The sequence below is a fragment of the Drosophila innubila genome (assembly GCF_004354385.1).
Source record: "Drosophila innubila isolate TH190305 chromosome 2L unlocalized genomic scaffold, UK_Dinn_1.0 4_B_2L, whole genome shotgun sequence".
NCBI classification, from domain to species: domain Eukaryota; kingdom Metazoa; phylum Arthropoda; class Insecta; order Diptera; family Drosophilidae; genus Drosophila; species Drosophila innubila.
Genome location: NW_022995372.1, coordinates 241,320 through 261,645, shown reverse-complemented (window position 1 = coordinate 261,645; position 20,326 = coordinate 241,320). Strand labels below are relative to the sequence as shown.

General features: G+C 37.7%; 5 protein-coding genes across 6 annotated transcripts; 2 read left to right on the top strand and 3 right to left on the bottom strand.

The window, feature by feature from the left end:
* Positions 1-433: 433 nt before the first annotated feature.
* LOC117779534 (P protein) lies at positions 434-5,173 on the bottom strand. Its single transcript, XM_034615762.1, has 6 exons — positions 4,912-5,173; positions 3,709-4,119; positions 3,453-3,640; positions 2,226-2,957; positions 1,194-1,520; positions 434-1,131 (listed from the first exon to the last, which is right to left on the bottom strand). The coding sequence occupies exons 1-6, from the start codon at positions 5,171-5,173 to the stop codon at positions 457-459; spliced, it is 2,595 nt and encodes an 864-aa protein (XP_034471653.1). The 3' UTR covers positions 434-456.
* A 2,504-nt stretch (positions 5,174-7,677) lies between these two features.
* Positions 7,678-10,300, top strand: LOC117780327. The gene is given in 6 exon segments (XM_034616799.1): positions 7,678-7,776; positions 8,012-8,293; positions 8,859-9,259; positions 9,681-9,866; positions 9,939-9,949; positions 9,952-10,300. Coding segments are annotated over 6 exon segments (1,152 nt in total). The 3' UTR covers positions 10,125-10,300.
* A 119-nt stretch (positions 10,301-10,419) lies between these two features.
* LOC117780328 (probable 39S ribosomal protein L24, mitochondrial) lies at positions 10,420-11,915 on the bottom strand. Its single transcript, XM_034616800.1, has 3 exons — positions 11,758-11,915; positions 11,492-11,645; positions 10,420-11,002 (listed from the first exon to the last, which is right to left on the bottom strand). The coding sequence occupies exons 1-3, from the start codon at positions 11,839-11,841 to the stop codon at positions 10,497-10,499; spliced, it is 744 nt and encodes a 247-aa protein (XP_034472691.1). The 5' UTR covers positions 11,842-11,915; the 3' UTR covers positions 10,420-10,496.
* An 83-nt stretch (positions 11,916-11,998) lies between these two features.
* On the top strand, positions 11,999-14,829 carry LOC117780326 (geranylgeranyl transferase type-1 subunit beta). Of its 2 annotated transcripts, XM_034616798.1 has the most exons (4): positions 11,999-12,114; positions 12,318-12,435; positions 12,506-12,656; positions 13,815-14,829. In XM_034616798.1, exons 2-4 carry the CDS (start codon positions 12,320-12,322, stop codon positions 14,721-14,723), a joined length of 1,176 nt encoding a protein of 391 aa, XP_034472689.1. In that variant the 5' UTR covers positions 11,999-12,114; positions 12,318-12,319; the 3' UTR covers positions 14,724-14,829. The 2 variants fall into 2 exon arrangements, with proteins under 2 accessions (XP_034472689.1, XP_034472688.1); XM_034616797.1 differs by lacking the exon at positions 11,999-12,114 and having other exon boundaries at positions 12,143-12,435.
* Positions 14,830-18,025: 3,196 nt separating this feature from the next.
* LOC117782053 (F-box/LRR-repeat protein 15) lies at positions 18,026-20,044 on the bottom strand. The gene is given in 3 exon segments (XM_034618975.1): positions 18,026-18,296; positions 19,144-19,435; positions 19,438-20,044. Coding segments are annotated over 3 exon segments (942 nt in total). The 5' UTR covers positions 19,922-20,044; the 3' UTR covers positions 18,026-18,130.
* Between the last annotated feature and the right edge of the window lie 282 nt (positions 20,045-20,326).

Below are 20,326 nucleotides of genomic sequence, written 5' to 3'. Positions count from 1 at the left end.
TGGATTACATATAACGCTTTTAAAGGAAGACCAACTTTTAATAGTTCAAAGCATTATAAAAACTTTAAAAAACTTCATTAAAAATTTTGCTTTAGAAAAATTTAAACTGATAACTTTGGAGACAAAAAGATTTTAAGTTTATTTTCATTCAGCTTAAAATTTAAGATTATATGTTATTTAATAAAATCGTTAACTTATAAAGTTTAGTTTCTAATTTTTTTTAATTTTGAATTTTAAAGAATCTTTTGTTGACTGATTTTAGTTAACTCATTTACGTAGTTAATATTTTATATGAGAAAAGTAGAAGTTGATAACTTTTGAAACAAGAAGATTTTGAGATATTTTTTCTTTCAGTTTAAAACTTTAGATGCGAAAGTAATTTATCTTTGTAGGTACTTACATAATTTAAGTTTCTAGTTTCTTCTTTTTTTAAGTTTAACAATAAAACTCCTGTTATTAATGCCAGCTAAAGACAACATGTGAGATCATCAAATAGACTGTCATCAAGATGACCTGACCTAGCATCATGGGCAGCACTGTTTTGAGATACCGTGTAAAGGATAATTTGTAGCCGTGCTGTTCGGCAATTCCCGCGGCGATGACGTTGACAGAGGCGCCATACAGGGTGCCATTGCCGCCCATGGACGTGCCTAGGGTCAGAGCCCAGACAAGTGGTTGCAGAGGCAATTCCAGAGACTGCGTCGCCACCAGAGACGTGACCAGCTTGACCATCATGGCCGTCACAGGAATGCTGTCCAGAACGGATGAGGCCAGAGCCGATGTCCACAATATCATAAAGATAGCAACGGCGAGTCGATAGTGCTTATCGACTCCTAGGATGACATGCTTCGTCAGTTCACCGATGCTGACCAGGAGACCCAGACGCTCCACGCACGCCATCATCACAAACATAGCGGCAAAGAAGAGCAGAGTGGTCCATTCCACCCGATGCAATAAGTGTTCCATGTCATCGCGATTGAGCACAATCAGCAGCAGGATGACGCCCAGCAATGCCACCCAGCCGAGGGGCAAGGTTCTCCAATGCGGTAGCGACTGTACGACGAAGCAGACGATGACAAGGAACAGGGTACCAGCCGATTGCAGGAGCAGCTTCTTGTTCTTGATCGGATACTGTAGATAGACATTCAAATAAGATCTTATTAAGTAGAAAATAGAGGGAATCCTTGGTGTACCTTCTGCTTCAGCTCGTCCAGGGTGCTCGTATAGATCTCCGTGGAGCCAACGCCACGTTCTCGCCGTCGCAGCGTGCGCTTCAGCTGCTTCACCCGGCTCTGGAGTGTGCCACGCACCAACTGTGCATCCTTGGAGCAGATGGCAACGGCATTCAGTGCACGTTGCCATACCATAATCTCTCGACGCATCTCTCGTAACTCTTTGGGCTCCTTGAGACGCAGTTCATCCATGTTGCGATAGTAAGCACGCAAATAGATGCAGCTTTGGACGAGAGCCAAGAACACGCCGGGCAGCATGTGTGTCACAAAAGTGAGAAAGTTGATGCCCTGCGGAGGAAACGGGGACAAGCAAGACGAATATAGTCGAGTCCATTTGATTAACAAACTAAATATACCCTGTACTTACTATGGAAAAATCTTAGACTGGTTGAAGTTAAAAACTATTTAGTTTACTCGACTGTATTAGACCAACTTAAATCTTAAGAAATCTTATAAAACACACTTATTTTTCATACAAAAACTTGATTTTAAACCTATCGCTCCTATGACAGCTATATAATATGGTGGACCGATTTTAACCAACTTTAGCTAGGATGACTAAAACCGACTTAAATGCGTATTCTATTAGTTTGGCTACAATATCTCATAAAACACAAAAAAAATTTCATACCAGCACTTAATGTTCGCCCGATCGGTCCTATGGCAGCTATATGAAATAGTGAAAAGATAAGCTAAAAAAGGAAATGGACAGTGGCCGAAATTATGGAAAAAAACTGTTTTCAATTTTTGATGCAGAATCAAATTAGAGCTCAGAGATTTGCCCAACCTCGAACTTTTATAGCTTTACCAAAACTGAACAGTTAACATTTTTTCGTAGCATTAAAATTTAATTTAAGAATCTTCTTGCCACTATATTTATAGACGGTAATTTAAGTACAATTTTAAAAATGTTCATCTTCACTAGATATTGAGCTATGATTTTCAAACGCAATTTATATATATGGTAGTTTCGATTTGGATTTAAAGACTTACATTTGCCACAATAATGTGATTGGTGCTGATGATGATGCTGATGGGATCTCCGATGGGAGTCAGAGCACCACCGATGTTTGCATGGACAATGATGCCCATGACAACGGGAATGGGATCCAGTTGCATGACTTCGCATAGTCTGATGGCAACTGGAGTTAGGAGCAGCACCGTTGTCATGTTGTCCAGCACACTGGAAACCAAACACGTTGTCAGACAAAGACTGTAGATCATGGGCCAGATTTTGCCGCCGGACATCTCAAAGCAAATGACGGCCAAGTAGTCAAAGATACCCGTCTCCGTTAATATGAGAATGAGTAACATCATGCAAAAGAGGAGTGTGAGAAGCTCCATGTCCATCCACTCCTTAATCTCATCCATGTTGGGGCGATCATGAAAGACAGCCAAGGCGGTGACAGACAGCACAGAGCAGACCATGGCCACAAAGGGACGTTCCAATTGTTCCCACACCAGCAATGCATAGAAGATGAGCAGTATAATCCCGGCCAGAATGCTGCCAGTGTGCGTGTTCACAATCAATGGATTGTAGCTTAATTCAATGGCCAAATCCTTGCCAGCATCGCTATAAATATGGAGACGAATTTCGTTGCCCTTCTTAGAGAGCAGATCTTTGAGCTCTGTGGTGATGTGATAGGTGTGATTGAGTGAAACGGCCACTGCATTGTCCAGCTCATCTTCAGCCACCAAAGGCAGCTGCCAAGGCTCCAAAATGTCCTGTGAGAAAGCACCAAACTTAAAAAAAACTAGTCGGAAAAGCTATAGTCGAGATCCCGACCATAGAATACCCGATACTTATTTCAATATTTATAAAAGTACTTTATAGAAATTACTACCCAACTTTACTTTTGGGTGCTTGTATTGCCTTAAGTTTTAATGACTTTGGTTAGCTATAACTGTCGTTCTACTTGTCCGATCTTGCTGTGATTAAGTGAGGTAATAGATAATAATAATAGCTAACGTTCATTACTATTATAAACGTATTATCATAAAACTGTGGGTGCGGTTGTTTTAGTCTCTCAGATCTAGGCGCTCACACAACGGACAGTCGTACATAGCTATAACGACTCAGCTGTTAATGCTGATCAAGAATATATACACTTTATAGGGTCCTCCTGTCCATTCCATACATTCTAACGAACACAATATACCCTTTAACTTATTTTTTTTAATAACGGATATAAAAATCTTTATTATCTCATTTAAATTTACCTTAAAAACGTGGCTCTCATTCTTGTCCAGAATGGATATCTGTGGCTGCACTATAAGATAGCTGCGACTCAAAGTTTGATTCTCACTCTCAGCGCCTTTGACTGAAGCTTGGAGCATGGAGGATCTCTCGAAAGCGCCATCTAGCGTCAACCGAAAGTTGCCAGTCGGTTTTTGATCTAGCTTGAAATCTGCAGGGAATAATAAAGTTCAAGGAGAATTCCACTTGCAGCTACTATAATTGTAGATTATTACTCACATTTCCCCTGCTCTCCCTGCGGCACCTGGATGATCTTCTCCAGCAGATGCTTTTCACCTACAGTTATCAGCACAGTGGCCGCAAATCCCCAGAAGACCAATAAAGCACAACGTTTACAGACTTTATCCCGCTGCAGTTGCTCCTTGGAACGCTTGGATCTGTGATGAATGCGCCTGGCCAGAGACTTGGCATTTCCTGGTCCATTTGCCTGTGGATCCTGATCCGAGTGCGTTGTCGTGGCCTCATCATCCGTACTCTTGTCTCCGTCGCAACCGGACTTTAATTTGATGTCCAGAAAATCGGAACCATTATAGCTGGAAGCACTACCTTCCGGCAACTCTAATGCTTGACATGGGTATATCTTATTCTCTTCTGGCTTATCTTCTCCCTCGCTATTGCCAGCAGTCGAACCTGTATGTTGTAATATTTGAATAATCAAAGCGGGGATCTCCTATTTCTCCTGAGGCATTATTTTAAAAAAAAAAACACTTTACGCAATTTAAGTCTAGTGACGAAAATCTTTTCATGCCCCAAAATTTCTGATATCAACCTGCTGCTTTCGTCACTAGCGCGAAATGTCGTCCGCAGATATTTATGATATTTCAACTTTGAAGATCCCCGGTTATTTATCACAAATGTATTCTGATAAAACTTGTTCAACATGCTCAATCGGTAGTAAATTAAGTTAATAAATGAAAAAAATTCTTCGTTTTTTTAAGTATTTTAAATAAGTTAACTTAAGATATTTTTAATTTTTAATAAAACTTTATCTTTTCAATTTCTAAAATATTTTATTTTTTCAAACCGCTGTCAATTTATCGATTTGATGACCTTTTGAAAGTCGATTAGACGAAAGACAAATGTGTTGTCTGCTTTTAATTGACAGCTGGGGTTAAGTTCAGGGATTTCCCAGGGTAGTGACTGGGAATTTGAATCGTGTGAGTTTGCTCAAACTTTTTGTTTAAAAAGAGAATTTAAAAATTAAAATGAAATTTTATTATTGGTAAGCTAGATAGCTAGAATTTTAGTTGGTGCGTTTATTCATTGTTGAACTCTCTTGAACTTTCTCCTACACGAAATTTCTTCTACTTAAACGTAGTCTTAGCTTTTTTGACTCACTTTCATTTTAGCTTATATATTTATATTCTCATATTTAGACATCATTCCTCCCACTTTAATCTTCTCCCATTTCCCTGCACTCACTCTCGCCATGGATGCGCTCATTCTCCATTTGAAAGCTGGCCATGCTCGGATCATGGCGAATCTCGGCGGGTAACGCCCGCCAAACCTGCAACGATTGCTCTGTGACCCGTGTGGCCTCTGGGGTTGCCAAGGGTTGCACTTGACCCTGATGAACTGTTTGATTCGCTTTGTTGCTGTTGCAACGTTGCTGCAACTCAATGTTGCAGCTGCCATGCGATGGACTTCCCGGTCGCAGTTGACGCAGCACTTGCCACAAATCCATGATGTTAGAAACGTTCCGAACTGAACATGAACCAATTTAAAATACGTTTAAACGGAGCACCTGAACCGATGATATGTTCTCGGAGTACGGCTCGAGTTGCGACTGTCGACTTCCGACCGAAACGAGCAACTCAAGCATTTCTGTGGCTTCGATTCCGCGCATTCCGGCATTCCAACAGTTGACGAACTTTGCTTTCAATATTGAATGAAGCGAAGTGGCATTTTTTCAAATTCCAGAATGAATCGACGCCTGCGCAATAAATTTTATGTAATTTTTATCATTTCGTTGTTTTGCTCAGCACATTCGTTGACTCGTTGTATTTTCAACAAGTTTGCTTTGTTAGCCTTCTTCACACACACACACACACTAACAAACACGCACACACACCCCCTATGAGGTGCAATATTGATGGGGACGTGTCAACAGTTCGCTTTGCTGTCCGCGGTTGCATGATTAATTCACAACTATTTTTTTTCGTTGACCCATTAATTTTGACTGCATGCGAGTACAAGTACCTGAAATTGCGCATACGCCATGTGTGCACATTGTAAGCACATAACTGCTAAACTAAATAAAAAACTGAAAAAACAGTTCGAGCCGCTTCAATGACAACTGCGACAACGACAACGACAGACGCCACAGCGACTCCAGGGATTTGGACTTGGACTTGACGTAGGTCTCGACACAATCCAATTAAGCAATTACCTGCCAGTTGTCAAAGACCTATCAAAGACATGTAATGCTCATCTATAAATATTGTATGTCCTATGTACTAACTTTTCTGAAGCTTAATATAAAATCATGCTGAAAAAAAATTTCAAAATATCTTATAATTATTTTCCTTATTTCTCAACTATTCCTTAATATATTTTATTACTTTCTTATTCTTACGTGTATGTTTTCATGCTTATTATTTTCTTTATACTTATTTATACAAGAGTAATCAAAATGTGTGAAAATGACTGGAATATTGTTTAAATATATCAAATATATAATATAAAAAAAAGTAGTTCATTACGCTGAGCTGCACTTCTGTATTTGAATAGCTTAACTTGCAGTTAAGTGGAATTGAATGTCTAAATAACAAATGGCTAACTGCTAAATTAACTGTACATAAGCATGCATGCTTTATTGTTACTCTCTCCCTTTCTTTCTTTTACACACACTTGCGCACTCTATCTCACTTTCTGGATGATAGATGTCTATAATTTGTTGGTAATTTATCAAAATCTAGATGCATATCCCGTTGATGGATTATGTTATGGCCAAATTGTGCCAGTTGGTCACTTAGTGGCCAATAGCTAATATCAATAGTTGCGGCTGTTGATTATTCTGTTATTGTTATTACTATTATTTAGAGCTCTACTTGTTTGTTATATTAACTAAATAAATCGCCGAGTCACAATAACAACAAACCAGAATTGACATGAAAGTGAACAAGAGTAAAAAAAAAAAACAAATATAAATTGTTTACACACACTGTGAAATGTGGTGCAGCCATGAGCCACCCACACCACCCCCCCTCCCCAGCTGCACTGCACCCACTCCCTTACCCTGCACACTTAAGAACCACACACACACCACACACCACAGCACACTAATAAGCATTAATGGCATTGGTTTGCTATGAATGGGCAAATGAATGAATGAATGGCAAGGTAAGTGGGTGAGTGGGATACACTGAAAAAAAGACCAAATTCTAAAATCAAGTAAATTCGAGTCCTCTAACATATTTTGTTCTTAAAATAGGACCATTTTAAAACTAAATTACTAATATTTAGAATATTAATCTAAAAAACAAAAAACTTATTCAGAAAATATTGATATGCCATTTTTTCATATAAAACTACATGGAGTCACCGCGGGATCGAATCCTACATTCGCCAAGGAAAAACATGTTAATGACCCTTGCCTTCTAAAAGTACCAAGCGAGAATTAAGTGTATAAATGTCAAAATAAAACAACAATAAAAGTATTATTATCTATTATAAAACCTGTCTAATTTTGTTTAATTATTGTCTTAAGTATTATAGATCATTTATTCTTATACTTAATTTTGTGATCTTATTAAAAAGAACTTGGTCTTATTTGAAATGTTCTGAAAACCAAGATGTGTTTTCTAACTTTTATAAAATTATGTTTTTCAGCTTAAAAATCTAGGCCAATATTCTTATAATAAGACCAAAATCCTGATTTTAGAATTTTTCTATCAGTGTGGGTGATACGGTGGGTTGTGGGTGGTTTTAGTGGGTGGCATTTTTGGCTCGTGCTTGACAAGTAACGCGCAAAATTTTTGTTGTTATTCCATAACTGGACAAAAACGCGGACACACGAGACGGACGGACAATGGCCTCTCATTCGACGTGTGGCAGGCGAGCGTAACGGACGTGAACGGACGTGTTTAAACGTGTACAAACGTGTTTTACTAAATTGGGGTTATATACCTTGCAATTGCAAGGTCTGACGAAAATGCCACTGCTATCCGCATACCAGATTTCTGTATGATGGGCTGCGGCTCGTCCATGGAGACACGGTCGAGTGCTAGGTCGAGCGAGCAGGTGCTAAATGCAGCGCTGCGCTTACAACAAAATGGCGGCGACAACGTAACGGTAATTTTGTCTAAACATCTATCTAATATTGACTAAATTGCCATTTTTAAGAAATTTCCTCAATCATAATGATTAAAATTAAGTTCAAAAAAACTGATAATTTTATTTTGGCAAAAAAAAGAATGTTAAATATTCATATTAATTTCTGACATATAATATTGTTGTGCGTCTTTATAAAAATAAAGAAATTAAAAAAAAATATATTTAATTAATGCTGATCCCTGATTAGAATATTGTGCGACAATATGTGCGTCTGGATGAGCAAATTAGTAAAATGGAGGGCGGATGTCCAGGTCCGAGACTGGCCACCGCCGAGGCATGGATCGAGCATTTGCAGGCCAAACGCGATGCCATGCTGGGCCTGGAAGGGATGCCTAGGACTCCTCTAACGGAAACCGAAACGAACTCTGGCCAGGCACGTGGCGAGTCGGAGGCACTTCCGTTGACCTTGAGGAGCGAACGCACGGGGAGTCAAATTGTCACCAACACGCCCACCAACGACCTGGCCCAGGTGAGTACAATTAACACCTTAACGGCCTCAATTTATGTGCTACTTAATGATTATTATACCCATTGGTCGTTGATAAGAAGGGTATATTGTAATTGTTGTAATGTAAATAACACTAAGAAGGATCAGGTCGGACCCAAAACATTATATATTTTCATGATCAGCATGTGCAGCTGTGTCGATCTTGTTTAGACTAAGGTTCAACATTTAAAAAAAAAACACATGTATTCGTATTTTTTTCAACACAAGAGCTAGAGACTCCATATTCATTGGACAGTCAGGTATTATCTTCACAAAAACTAAAGTGTTTTCAAAATGTACACCCGGGAAATAGGGTCTCGTTCGCAAAAACAGAAAAACTTTCCTATAACCAAATTTTACAAAATAAAACACATTTATTGATGGTGAATAATTCAAATATTTAATTTTTTTATTTTTGATATATATATTAAATATATCATATTATATTGAGTATCGAGTATACTTTATTCGGGGACTCGAATATATTTAACTGTGGTAATATGTGTACGTATGGGATATAATTATTAAATCGATCTGGGACTTATAGCTGGCTCACAATCTGGGCGTAATTGGGGATCCACGAAAGGCTTCCATGCACGAGGACTTCTTTGCCAATTTGAGCGAATCGGCGCTCTACTTACTAAGCATACGTTACTATGGTGAGCTCCTGGATCATACGAGGCAGCGGGTCAAGACCCTTGCCGCCAGCTATGCGGAGTTAAATGAGATGTATGTGAACCAGGATGGCATCATTGCCTACATTAGCGGGGGAACCTATATGACACGCCTCGAGGAGAGCATCGACGAGCAGCTGGAATCGGCGCGCGACACTCGCGACAAGCTGGGCAGCGCCTTGGAGCAGTGGCGCATCTGTGGCACCCTACTCCGTGCCGCCGCCAACTCATCCACGCAGGCACTGAAGCAGTGGCGACACCTGAACAGGATAATGTGAGTATCATGTTTCGTTTCGATCAGGGACACCCGAATCATAGATCATTAACTGATTGAAAAAACACTAAACAAGCAGCAGATTTAAATTGTTACTTTAAAAAAAAACATTATTATTCAAAACATAAACATAACATAAATTCAAACATTAAATTTAGGCACATTTAAAGATTTGCTAATTAATTATGAATTTAATTTTGAATTTGAATTCTGTTCTTATAAAATATAACTTCTATTTGAAATAAAAGAACATTTGTCTATAAATTAACATATTTTCAACATTTTAATAATTAAGTTTTTGTTTTTTGTGAACCAAAATCATACCGGTGTTTCAAATCCGATGTTCGTTTTTGATTCGATAATTAAAATTCTTTTTTTTCTGTTTGCTTACATCTGTCTTTCTTTCCCTTCCGTTCTCAAGCGATCCGAAGCAAAAGCTGCAATCGGCATTGGAGTGCCGCAGTTTGTTGCATGCATCACTGACGTCACTGGAGGCGGCTCAACTGGCGCTGCCGCACGTGGAACTCAGGTATATGAGTCATCGCCAGGTGCTGGCAGTCAATCACTGCAATACCTACTTAATCACAGACATTTCCAACGCAGCGCGGTAAGTAATGCAATTAATTTGAATTTATTTTTCATTTCGAATTCGCTTTTATAATTTCCACTTCTTTCGCAGCTACGAGCATACAGTCGTGTTTTTAACAGCTTCGAGGCCAGCATGTCCAAAACATGCAGTTGGCTCTATGATACATTCAACAAAACGCTACGCAGGGACTTTGATAAGGCCGAGGAGGCGGTACGACGTTTGGCCCAAACACTGAGGGAGCATCGCGAGGAAATTTTCAGTGCGGCACGCAAGTGAAGCATATTTCCTCGACCGTTACGAAGCCGTAAACAAAGATTTTGAGTAACCGAAATCCAAAGTACGAACATAACATAAACTCTTACTTAAACCGATATTCGATTCGGTTTGATACCCCGAATCTAACAATTAGTTTATCAATTACATTTTACAAAAATGAATGTGATCAACATATTTATCATAAAATAAAGTTAAATAAAATCAGTTTGATAAAAATTTTGGTTGCTTGGTTCTGCTTAGCAAAATAAAATAAAAAATTAATAAGTGCCTAGGAATGCTCGAAATAGACATTAACTATTGCTCCAGGTTTGTACAACTCTATTGTTTAATAGTATTTATATTGAATCATAAACAAAGCATTAATGTATGGTCCTAGTACCAATAGCTCTTAACGGGAGTACGTTCCTCCTTGATGCCCATTTCCTCCATAATGTCCATATCAAAGGTGGAAAGCTTTGGTTGGAAGGTAATCTCGCCCACCACAGCAGCGGGTGTATCCTTATCACGCTCAATGTACGCGTTTGGTGTCTTATAGTCGTGAGTTTGATTGTTGGTCTCCGGAATGGGAATGATGCGACCGGAACGCAAAGACACCCGCACCTTTTCACCCTCCTCGGTGAAACGCCACTCGAATTCAGTGCCCTGAAGGTCAGATGGATCTACCAGACGTATATCCTTGGTGACATGCAGCGGGGCTTCGGATTTTATGATAATCCCAGGGAATTCCTTCTCGGCGCCGACGCGCCTGTAATGCCAATTGATGCCCTCCACAATTACCCAATTTCGCTCGGGGATTACCTGTGTGACAATGCCCTGCTTGCCCTTATCCTTGCCGACTAACACTTCAATACGATCGCCGCGGAAGTAGCTCCAATCCTCTGAAAGAATCAGAAAAACAACTCCATATAAAAATATTGACAAATAATAATAAGATTAAGATTTTAATTATAAATTTAAAGCTTACATCTTAATCAGTTTTTTGTTGGAAATTTTAATAATTATTTTATGATTTTCAATAAAAATATAATAAATAAGCACAATTCTTAAATGTCTTTTGAAATTTGTTATTTTGCATAAAAATATAAATTTAATCTTTATTTTATAATTTTTTTTCTTTTCAAAAAAAAAAATTATTTGTAAATATTTTTACTAACATTTTTGATTTTAATAAATATTTTAAAGTAAGAGTTTTATTATGATTTTAAAATAAAATTAAATAAAAATTTATTTTACAACTTTTTTGTACGAAAACAAAAGGTACCAAGGTACCAAGAGGACCGTTAGGAATTTGTGCCCAGCAATAACATCACGATCATCTTCTTCTTCATATTTATCTTTATCTCACTTATCCGACTTGTATAACTTACCAATTGCCTCCACGAATACTTTGCGTCTCATTGTGCCCGGCATGTTCTGTTGCCGGAAGTGTCCGGTCCATGGCCGGTTTGTGGTGTAACGAAAGCGTTTGCGCTCTACGGTGCTGGGTATATAGTTAACTTCACGCGGTGTTTGCCAATAGACCTGTAAACATTTCACACATTAATACACAAATTAAAGCTTGAGCACTCGTTGCGACACTTGTTACGTGAGCGTCAAGAATTCTTATAATTAATTAAAAACACGATTTTCTTGCCTGCTTCTTACTGCGCTCAATGTATTCCTTTGGCAGATTAGAAAAGTTTTTTAATTTACTAGCCAAATACTGTGTTATGCGCATTTTAACTGTCTTTTCTCAATTTACAACGCAAAGCAAAATAAATTGACAAATGCGGTTTGGCAAACAGCTGTTATGCTTTTGTCAATCACAACGAAGCGGCGACAAGTTGACTAAACGTAACATCGATATTTTATTTTGCAATCGGTATTTTTGCTATCGATATTCCGCTTTTGTAAAGTACTCGAAGAAGAAGTATCTTTGACTTTTCTGCTGTTATTCTTGGTCTAAATTACGTGAGAGCGATGCAAAAAACCGGCTTATAATATCAAATAGGTAATGCTCGAGTATTTAACTATATGCACGTGCGAGTGCATGGCCATTAACTTGCGCGACGTTGCGACGACAGCAGTTAGAAGAGAAGAGAGCGCTTAGTCATAGTTGCACACACCCATACATATATACAAGCACTGACAAAAGATAAACAAACGAAAGTGACGGCAACAAAAAAAATTTAAAAATGTCCTACCACATTGTAGATATGACGAATGCCTCCGAGCCAGAGACAGAGCCCGTGCTGCTCTCAAAGCACGCCAAGAACCTGCTGCGCTTCCTGCACTTGTTGCCCGCCCGCATGTCCTCGCATGACAGCACCAGGTTAGGATAACAACGATAATAAATAACAAGGACTGCGACTCATTCTTTTTCTCTCTCTCCTTCTATGCAGGAGCACTATTGTGTTCTTCGCCATCTGTGGCCTAGATGTGCTCCACTCGCTGCATCTGGTATCCCCGCAACTGCGCCAGGACATCATCAACTGGACATACGGCGGATTGGTGGTGCCACGCGAGCAGGAAAAACGTTGCGGCGGTTTTATGGTGAGCATAAATCTACCTGATGGACAAACAAGAACAAAACAAAACAAACACAAAAAACAAACAATACTAACTTTATCTTGTTACGTGTCACTGCGACAGTCGCTCAGCTCGTCAGCTCCTCAGTTTCTCAATCCCATAAATGCCGTGCTATAAATTTGATGTCAACAGAGGTTGACACTCTTGCAGTAATTAAATAAATAATAAAATAATTAATTATCCAAATCAGAGTTACGCGCTTAGAAAAATCAAACCAGTATTGGCATGGAGAATTTTGGAAAGATTTCTTTTTAATTTTTAGGTATTTCTGAAATAAATTAGTTACATCTTTCTATTACTTTTATCTTCATAAAAAAAAAACTGAACATTTTAGATTAAAATCTTTTAATTTATTTGTTTTAGGGATAAGAAAATATTCAAAATACAAATTATTTCATGTTATTTTAAAATTTTCAAATTAGCTTTAATGTTAAATTATTAGTATTTTAAAGAAAAAATATTTTTAAACTTGCCTTTAAATGTCAACAAATTATTGATTTTTTATGTTTTTCCTTAATATGTATACATATGATTCAGTTCTCTTCATAAACGAATACTTAATTTAATATGCAATTAAAATCGTAACTGGTCTGATTAGTTACATCGCTCTCCGCTCCTTTTGTCCCTCACAAAGTGTGTTATGCATAATTACCTTGAGGTGTATTTGTATTTGTTGCCGTTTCTTATCAAGTCGAATTGTTATCAACGCTACATGCATAACCACTTTGAGGGAATACCTTTTACACATATATCTCGATACCGTCTTCATCTTTCCGTCCGTCATACAAAAGTATTATCAGCTAGAATTTTTTTCAACATTTTTCTATTTTCTTCCACCTTTTCTTTGTAACTAACTAAAATGTAAATACTTTTGACAGCTTAGTTTTGACTCTATGTATTAAATAAATAATCATTAACAAGGTAAATTCAAACGTTATTTGTTTGAACACTATCATTAGTTGATTATAAATAAATAAAAGAATCTAATTTAATCTAAAGCTCCAAAATATAAAATTAATGATTAATTAAATTTTTCTCAGATAGCATACTAATAATAGTAATTATAAATAAATAGATATTGCAATTTCTGAAATGAAATTTATTGTGTGTTTTCTGTTTTAGGGTTGCCGTGCGATGTTGCCGCAGACTGAGGATGCTCAGGTGCTGGAATGTATGAGGAAGTATCAGTGGGGTCATGTGGCAATGACGTACACCAGCATCGCAGTGTTGGTCACACTGGGCGACGATCTGTCCCGGCTGGACCGCAAGAGCATCGTCGACGGAGTGGCGGAGGTGCAGCGTCCGGATGGCAGCTTCAGTGCCTGCGTCGATGGCAGCGAGAATGACATGAGATTTGTGTATTGTGCTGCCACCATTTGTCACATGCTCGACTATTGGGGCAATGTAAACAAGGAGAGCATGTTTCAGTTTATAATTCGTAGTCTGCGCTATGATTATGGATTTAGTCAGGAACTGGAGGGCGAATCCCATGGTGGCACCACATTCTGTGCATTGGCTGCCCTCGAGTTGAGCGGTCAACTGGATCGTCTTGATGCAACGACTGTGGAACGCATTAAACGCTGGCTGGTCTTTCGTCAAATGGACGGGTTTCAGGGACGCCCAAATAAGCCAGTGGATACGTGTTATTCCTTTTGGATTGGCGCTGCGCTGCGTATGCTAAACACCTTTGAGCTTACCGACTATGCCCAGAATCGTGAATATATATTGAGTACACAGGATAAGATGATTGGTGGCTTTGCCAAATGGCCACAGTCCTCGCCAGATCCTTTTCACACGTACCTGGGCCTCTGTGGACTCGCCTTCACAGGTGAGCCGGGCCTAAACGCTGTTATGCCCAGTTTAAACATCTCCATGACGGCCTATTCCCATCTCAATGAATTGCATCAACGATGGCGGGCCAACAAAGGTCTTAGCCAAGACCTTGTGCAGTTGAAGTTGAATGGAGATGGAGTTGAAAGTGAAACAGCCAATGGAACTACCTCGAGTTCGCCTCTAGTATCAGCACAATGATGGGAAATGTTAATGCACACACTACTATATTTAATACGCTTATAATTAGCATTTATTGCTAATGAACAGACTTTTCATAAGTTAAAAGTTGGCAATTGTTGTTGAACTTGTGTTGGATTTTTTAATTTCAAATAATGTACGTGTATAAAAGCTGCTTTATATAATATACTATACAGCTTTGCCAGTTACTTATTTACATAAATTGTTTATAATTTTATGGAGTACATACAATTAAAAATAGTTGGACTTTAGCCAGAGTACATAAGTTTCAATAATATTGTAATATTGCCTCTTTATCATCACAAAGTTTATAAATATTTTTTCTTGCTTTACACATTTTTTTGTATTACCAAAATGAAAATGGTTTTAAATTTAGTAAAAACATAAATAATTTTGTATTTATAAATGCAAACAAAAAAAACTATACAAAAAATATATAAATTAAATAATGTCCAACTTTTCATGTACAAATTTAAACAAATGTACATTTTTAAAAAGAAATAAAATGTGTAAATCCGCCGAAAGATTTATATGAACTTTATAATACATGATTCTATTTTTTTTTATTACAAAAAATTAAAATTAAAAATTATTATATTAATTTAAATTACAAAAATAGAAAATAAATATAACATATAAATTTTTATATAAAAATTAAACCATATATCTGATTTTCAATTTTTATTTTAAAATCAATAATAAGTTATTTTTACTATGGTTATTTATGTCTTTTTAAAACATGTGGCTATATCATATGAAATGTATTGAGCCAAACATCGTAAATATTTTTAAATTATAAAAGTACACCACTTGGTCTGTAAATTAAATTTATATTTTTTAAGTAATTTTTAATTTTTATTACAACAATTTAATCATTATCTTTTGTTTTAAATTTTAAGATTAAAAAAATAAAAATTATATTTCGGGTTGCGACAGAAATCAAGAAATTTTCGAGATGTTTCGATTTCTGTGGCACCCCGAATTAAAAAAAAAATTATATTTGGTTTTTGAATTTGAATGTTTTCTAATTTAATCGAAAAAGAGAGTTAAAATTAATTGCAATAATAAAAATAATAACTATTTGCCTATTTCCCTGGTGAAAAGAGTACATAAGATTAGCCTAAATCACTGCGTTTGGCAGTTCGCGCTAGTGACGAAAGCAGCTCGAAGTCCTAACTTACAAAATGGCATACTAAAACTTGTTCTAACTCACCTGGTTCGTACGGGGGTGTAAGTGGGAGGGTCATAATTAAAACGATCGCAGCTAATGGGGCCTTTTGTAAATATTTTTATTTTTTAAAAATTCTTATCAAAATTACGCGTCATTGATACCTCGATCACCCAAGTCAGGCAACTGGTTCAAAAGATAATAGATAGTGGCCTTCTCAAAATTAGATGAAAAGTCAGTTTGTCTGTTTGTCCGTATCAAAGCGCTAAAAAAGCTTAGATTTTATGATGGAAATTTATTCCTTTTTGAAAATTTAGAAATGTTTGTTATGTAATGTTTATATATGAAGTTTACCTTGAATTAAAAGATGTCAGCAGCAAAACGATATTATGTAGCAGATAGCTTTTTCGTTGCACTAACAGCCAGTGTTGCCAGAAAGTTTTTTTGTAGCATTGCGGGCAATTATTTGTTAAAAGAACTTAAATGTTGGGGTCTTCCTACAAGTTTTTTTTTATTAGATTTTGATTTGTATTTAAAATTTGAAAAATGCAGTTTAATAACCTTCTAGCAAAATAATAATGTCACATGCAAATTATTTTCTTTTGCGTTGCAGAAATTAGCAGTGCTGAGAGACCGTTTTTATGACAATGCAAGCTCTAATTTATTCAAATAAATTAAATTGTTGTAAATTGTTAAAAATGCTTTTAATTTAACTTAACAATTAAAGAATGACAATAAATAATACAATTTAATTAATTTAAAAATGTGAAAACATGATATTTTACATATATGATAAAGTTACAATGTCAAAAGCAAAAGCAATTGCAAAAATTTCTGATATCCCACAAAAAAAACATTATCAATTTCTAGCCCCAAAATTTAGTTTAATATAAAAATTTTAAATAGAAAATTGGCATTCGGCATGCGCTAAAAGTAGTTTTTATGTACAAATAAGCTCACACTTTTTGCGAACAGTGCATAATGTCAATTTTCTTTTTTTTCGTCTATCCCTATTCCAAGCTTTACCCAACCTCACCACATACCACCTCACCCGAATAAATAAATTTAATTAATCATTTCCATATAACATTATAAATTTTAATTATAAGTAATATTATAATTATTCCCTAACATTTTAAACATTATTATTATTTAAATTGTATCCGATACTCCGTGCGTTTGACATTTAACATCTAATATAAATGAACGGAATACCCTAAACAGAACTTATAAACAAACTAACAAAACCAACTTTCTGGCAGCCCCGTTTGATCTGAGCGCGGTTAAATATAAACAAACGCCGAACGCAGATAAATATAGTGCTAAATAATATAGTGCAAATAATAATAGTATGTTAATTATATATGTTTATGTGCGTGTAAATTAGTTTAAGAATTAAATAAATATAATAATAAACATGTGTGGATCTATTGTTAAGGGCCTCGCTTCCCTAACCGAGAAGAGAGCAACACAGTAATGAACGCACCTAAGTATGTATATATACAATACAATTATTTGCAGAAATTAACATAACTAAATTCTAGCTATCTAATTAGCACCGGAGGATGGCTTGGAGGCAACACGGAGGCGTCTACTGCTCCTGACTGGGTTTCTTTTTTTTAGATTTTAAACTTGTCGATTTTATGTTTGTCTTTTCCGCGCCTCAAAAATCTCTCTTTCGTCAGCCATCACGCGAACCAGACTTTTCCTATTCTTTCCCTAACCTCATCAACCTCTGTCAAATCCCCGATTCCTTCTTCTCCTAGATTCATCTTTATTCCTCCTATTATAAAGGATAGAGCTTTTATGTTTTGGTCGACGCTGATTGGCTAAATGCCATAGGTGGCGCTAGCAACAGCTGGTTGCCTATCGATAGCTCAGCGCCGACCATAACATAATATAAAAATTTTAAATAACATAAATTAACAAAAAAAAAAAGAAAATTGGCATTCGGCACTGCGTAAAAAGTAGTTTTTATGTACAAAGAAGGTCACTCTTTTTGCCCACAGTGCACAATGCCAATTTTCGTTAAACTTAATTTTGTTCGACACAAAATTGGATATCAGAAATTTTGGGACTAGAAATTGCTTTCGTCACTAGACTTTAACCTCATGTAGAGTATTTTTTTGTGGGATTAGTTAATTAATTGTATTAAGCTATTCCGCTGACTGTACAGTAAGCATATTTATAGATGAATTGCCGCCAGTTGGAGAATTTTATTTGAAGCTGGATCTTCTCTTCACACCTGCAGGTAGAGACGATGCTGGGTGGCAGGGAGGTTATAGCTAGAGATGGGTCGATCAATGTGCAGGCGTCCACGCAGAGGAGCCAGTACGCGTTCCGTGATTAGAGGACAACGTTGGATCATCAGGGACTGCAGTTGTGGGCAGCTTTTGGTCAAGGCGCTGTAGTTGAACCGTCGGTAAGTAGAGATAAAGCGGAAGTGCGAGAGCAAGTGAGCAAGGCAGGAAGACAAAGAGAAAGAGAAAGTAAGGGAATGCGTTGATGGGACTAATAAACAAGAAAATCACTGGGATAGAAATCGTTTATGTTATAGGCGGCATTGTGGGCAATGTCCTGTTCCTGGCGCGGACATGGTCGATCAATCCGCACTCGTGGACGCAGCGGCGCCAAGGAGCGTTCCGTGATCCGATGACAGCGTTGAATGAGCAGCGACTGCAGCCGTTTACACTGTACGCTGAGTGCGCTGTAAGAGATGTGTGCAGTTGAGTCGCAACCCTACGGAACTGAACTTCAAGGAAAACGTTTAGGAAACCTCGGGAAATGTTCTCTATTCTCTATTGAGCAAACTTTGAGGATATTGTATGCAAAAGAACATAGAGGAATTTGGAATTTACCTTTGTGTGTTTCTACGAATATGGAATGAGGAAGCTTCCCTATACATTTCTAAACGTTTTATTTTTAGCCATATTCTCATAAAAGTGAAAAAAAATTATTTCAAAAATATGGTTTTTTTTTTAGATGCATATTCTATCAGTTTGGTTTAAATATCTCAAAAAACAAAAATCTATTGAGTCCAGAATTTCAAACTGAAAAAGTTCTGTTTGTCGAGCATATTTCTGGTCTAACAATAATGTACCAATTGGCGCCAATTTTTAAATTAAAACTAATAACAAATTGACGACAACATGGGAAAGGAAACGGCAGGAAAAGTTAAGGAACAGGAGTTCTGAGAGCTGCAAGGCAGAGACACAAATACACACCCACAAAGACGGACAAAGGGGTACTTACTGAACGCCATAGTCGGTAATGGAGGAGCAGCCAATGAGATTAATATGCTCGAGTTCGCGACAATAGTTGCCAATCTGTATGAGCACCTGATCCGTCACACTGGGCGTATTGGCCAACGACAGAATTGTCAGTTTGTTGAGCTTCCTGAAGAAGATGATGAGACAACGTTCGCCAATGGCACCACAATGAGAAATATCGAATTCCAACAGTTTGCTCTGATGCAGCGTCAGAGCATCGACAGCTCCAGTTGTCAACCATTGGCATTTGGATAGCTTCAGGATACGCAGCTCTTGCACTGCACGATGATCGGCTGCAGGGAGAGAGCGGTGATATTGATGCATTCATTCAAATTGACGGCGCTCAGACTCTGCTTGTTGTTCTCCAACAGTGGCAACAGAAGCTCATCCGTTAGCCACATGCATCTGGCCAAATGCAAATGTTGCAGGCGGCGACAACAACGCGCCAAGACCTTAAAGCCCAGCTGGATATTTCTTGTGTTATTCCCGGATAAGTGCAACTCCTGGCGCTTCTCCAGCGCCGATTCCGCAAAGCGTAATCCAGTGCGCGAGCAGCTGCGCATATTGAACAAGTCCTTGAGCGACAGGTAGATGGACAATTGTGGTATGAGCACATCATCCCAGCTAATGTCAAATAATGTGAGTTCTCCATTTCCATCGCTTTGTGGTCTTCGCATCCACATTGGACTCGGTGTGCGTGCTGGCGTTCTGCTGCCCATGGCAGCCAAATGTGTCTCCTCTTCAATGTGCAGCGTACACATGTTTTCAACGTAATATTACGTAATTTCTCACAGTTCACGATTTAATGTTATTCTACGCAATAAGCAAACCAGCCAATGGCCAAAGAATGTTGTTTACAAATGAACAGCTGATTTACGCAGGCGCTACACGAACCATTGTTATGAACCGACTTATCAATCGCAGCCAAATATCGATTTGCCGGCTAACTATCGGTATACTCAGGGATGAGTACGACCATCGATACTTGGCGAGTCGGGTAACAATTATTTATATTTTTACTAATCGGAATAATACTCAGACTTTGGTCTCATAACACCTTCACGGACAACTGCTGGCAAGGATTAGGTGAACAGATGTTGTTATCCACCTCAACGATCGCCCTCCCAACCTATAGTCGGCTTTTAATAGTTCGTGCCGACTCCCAC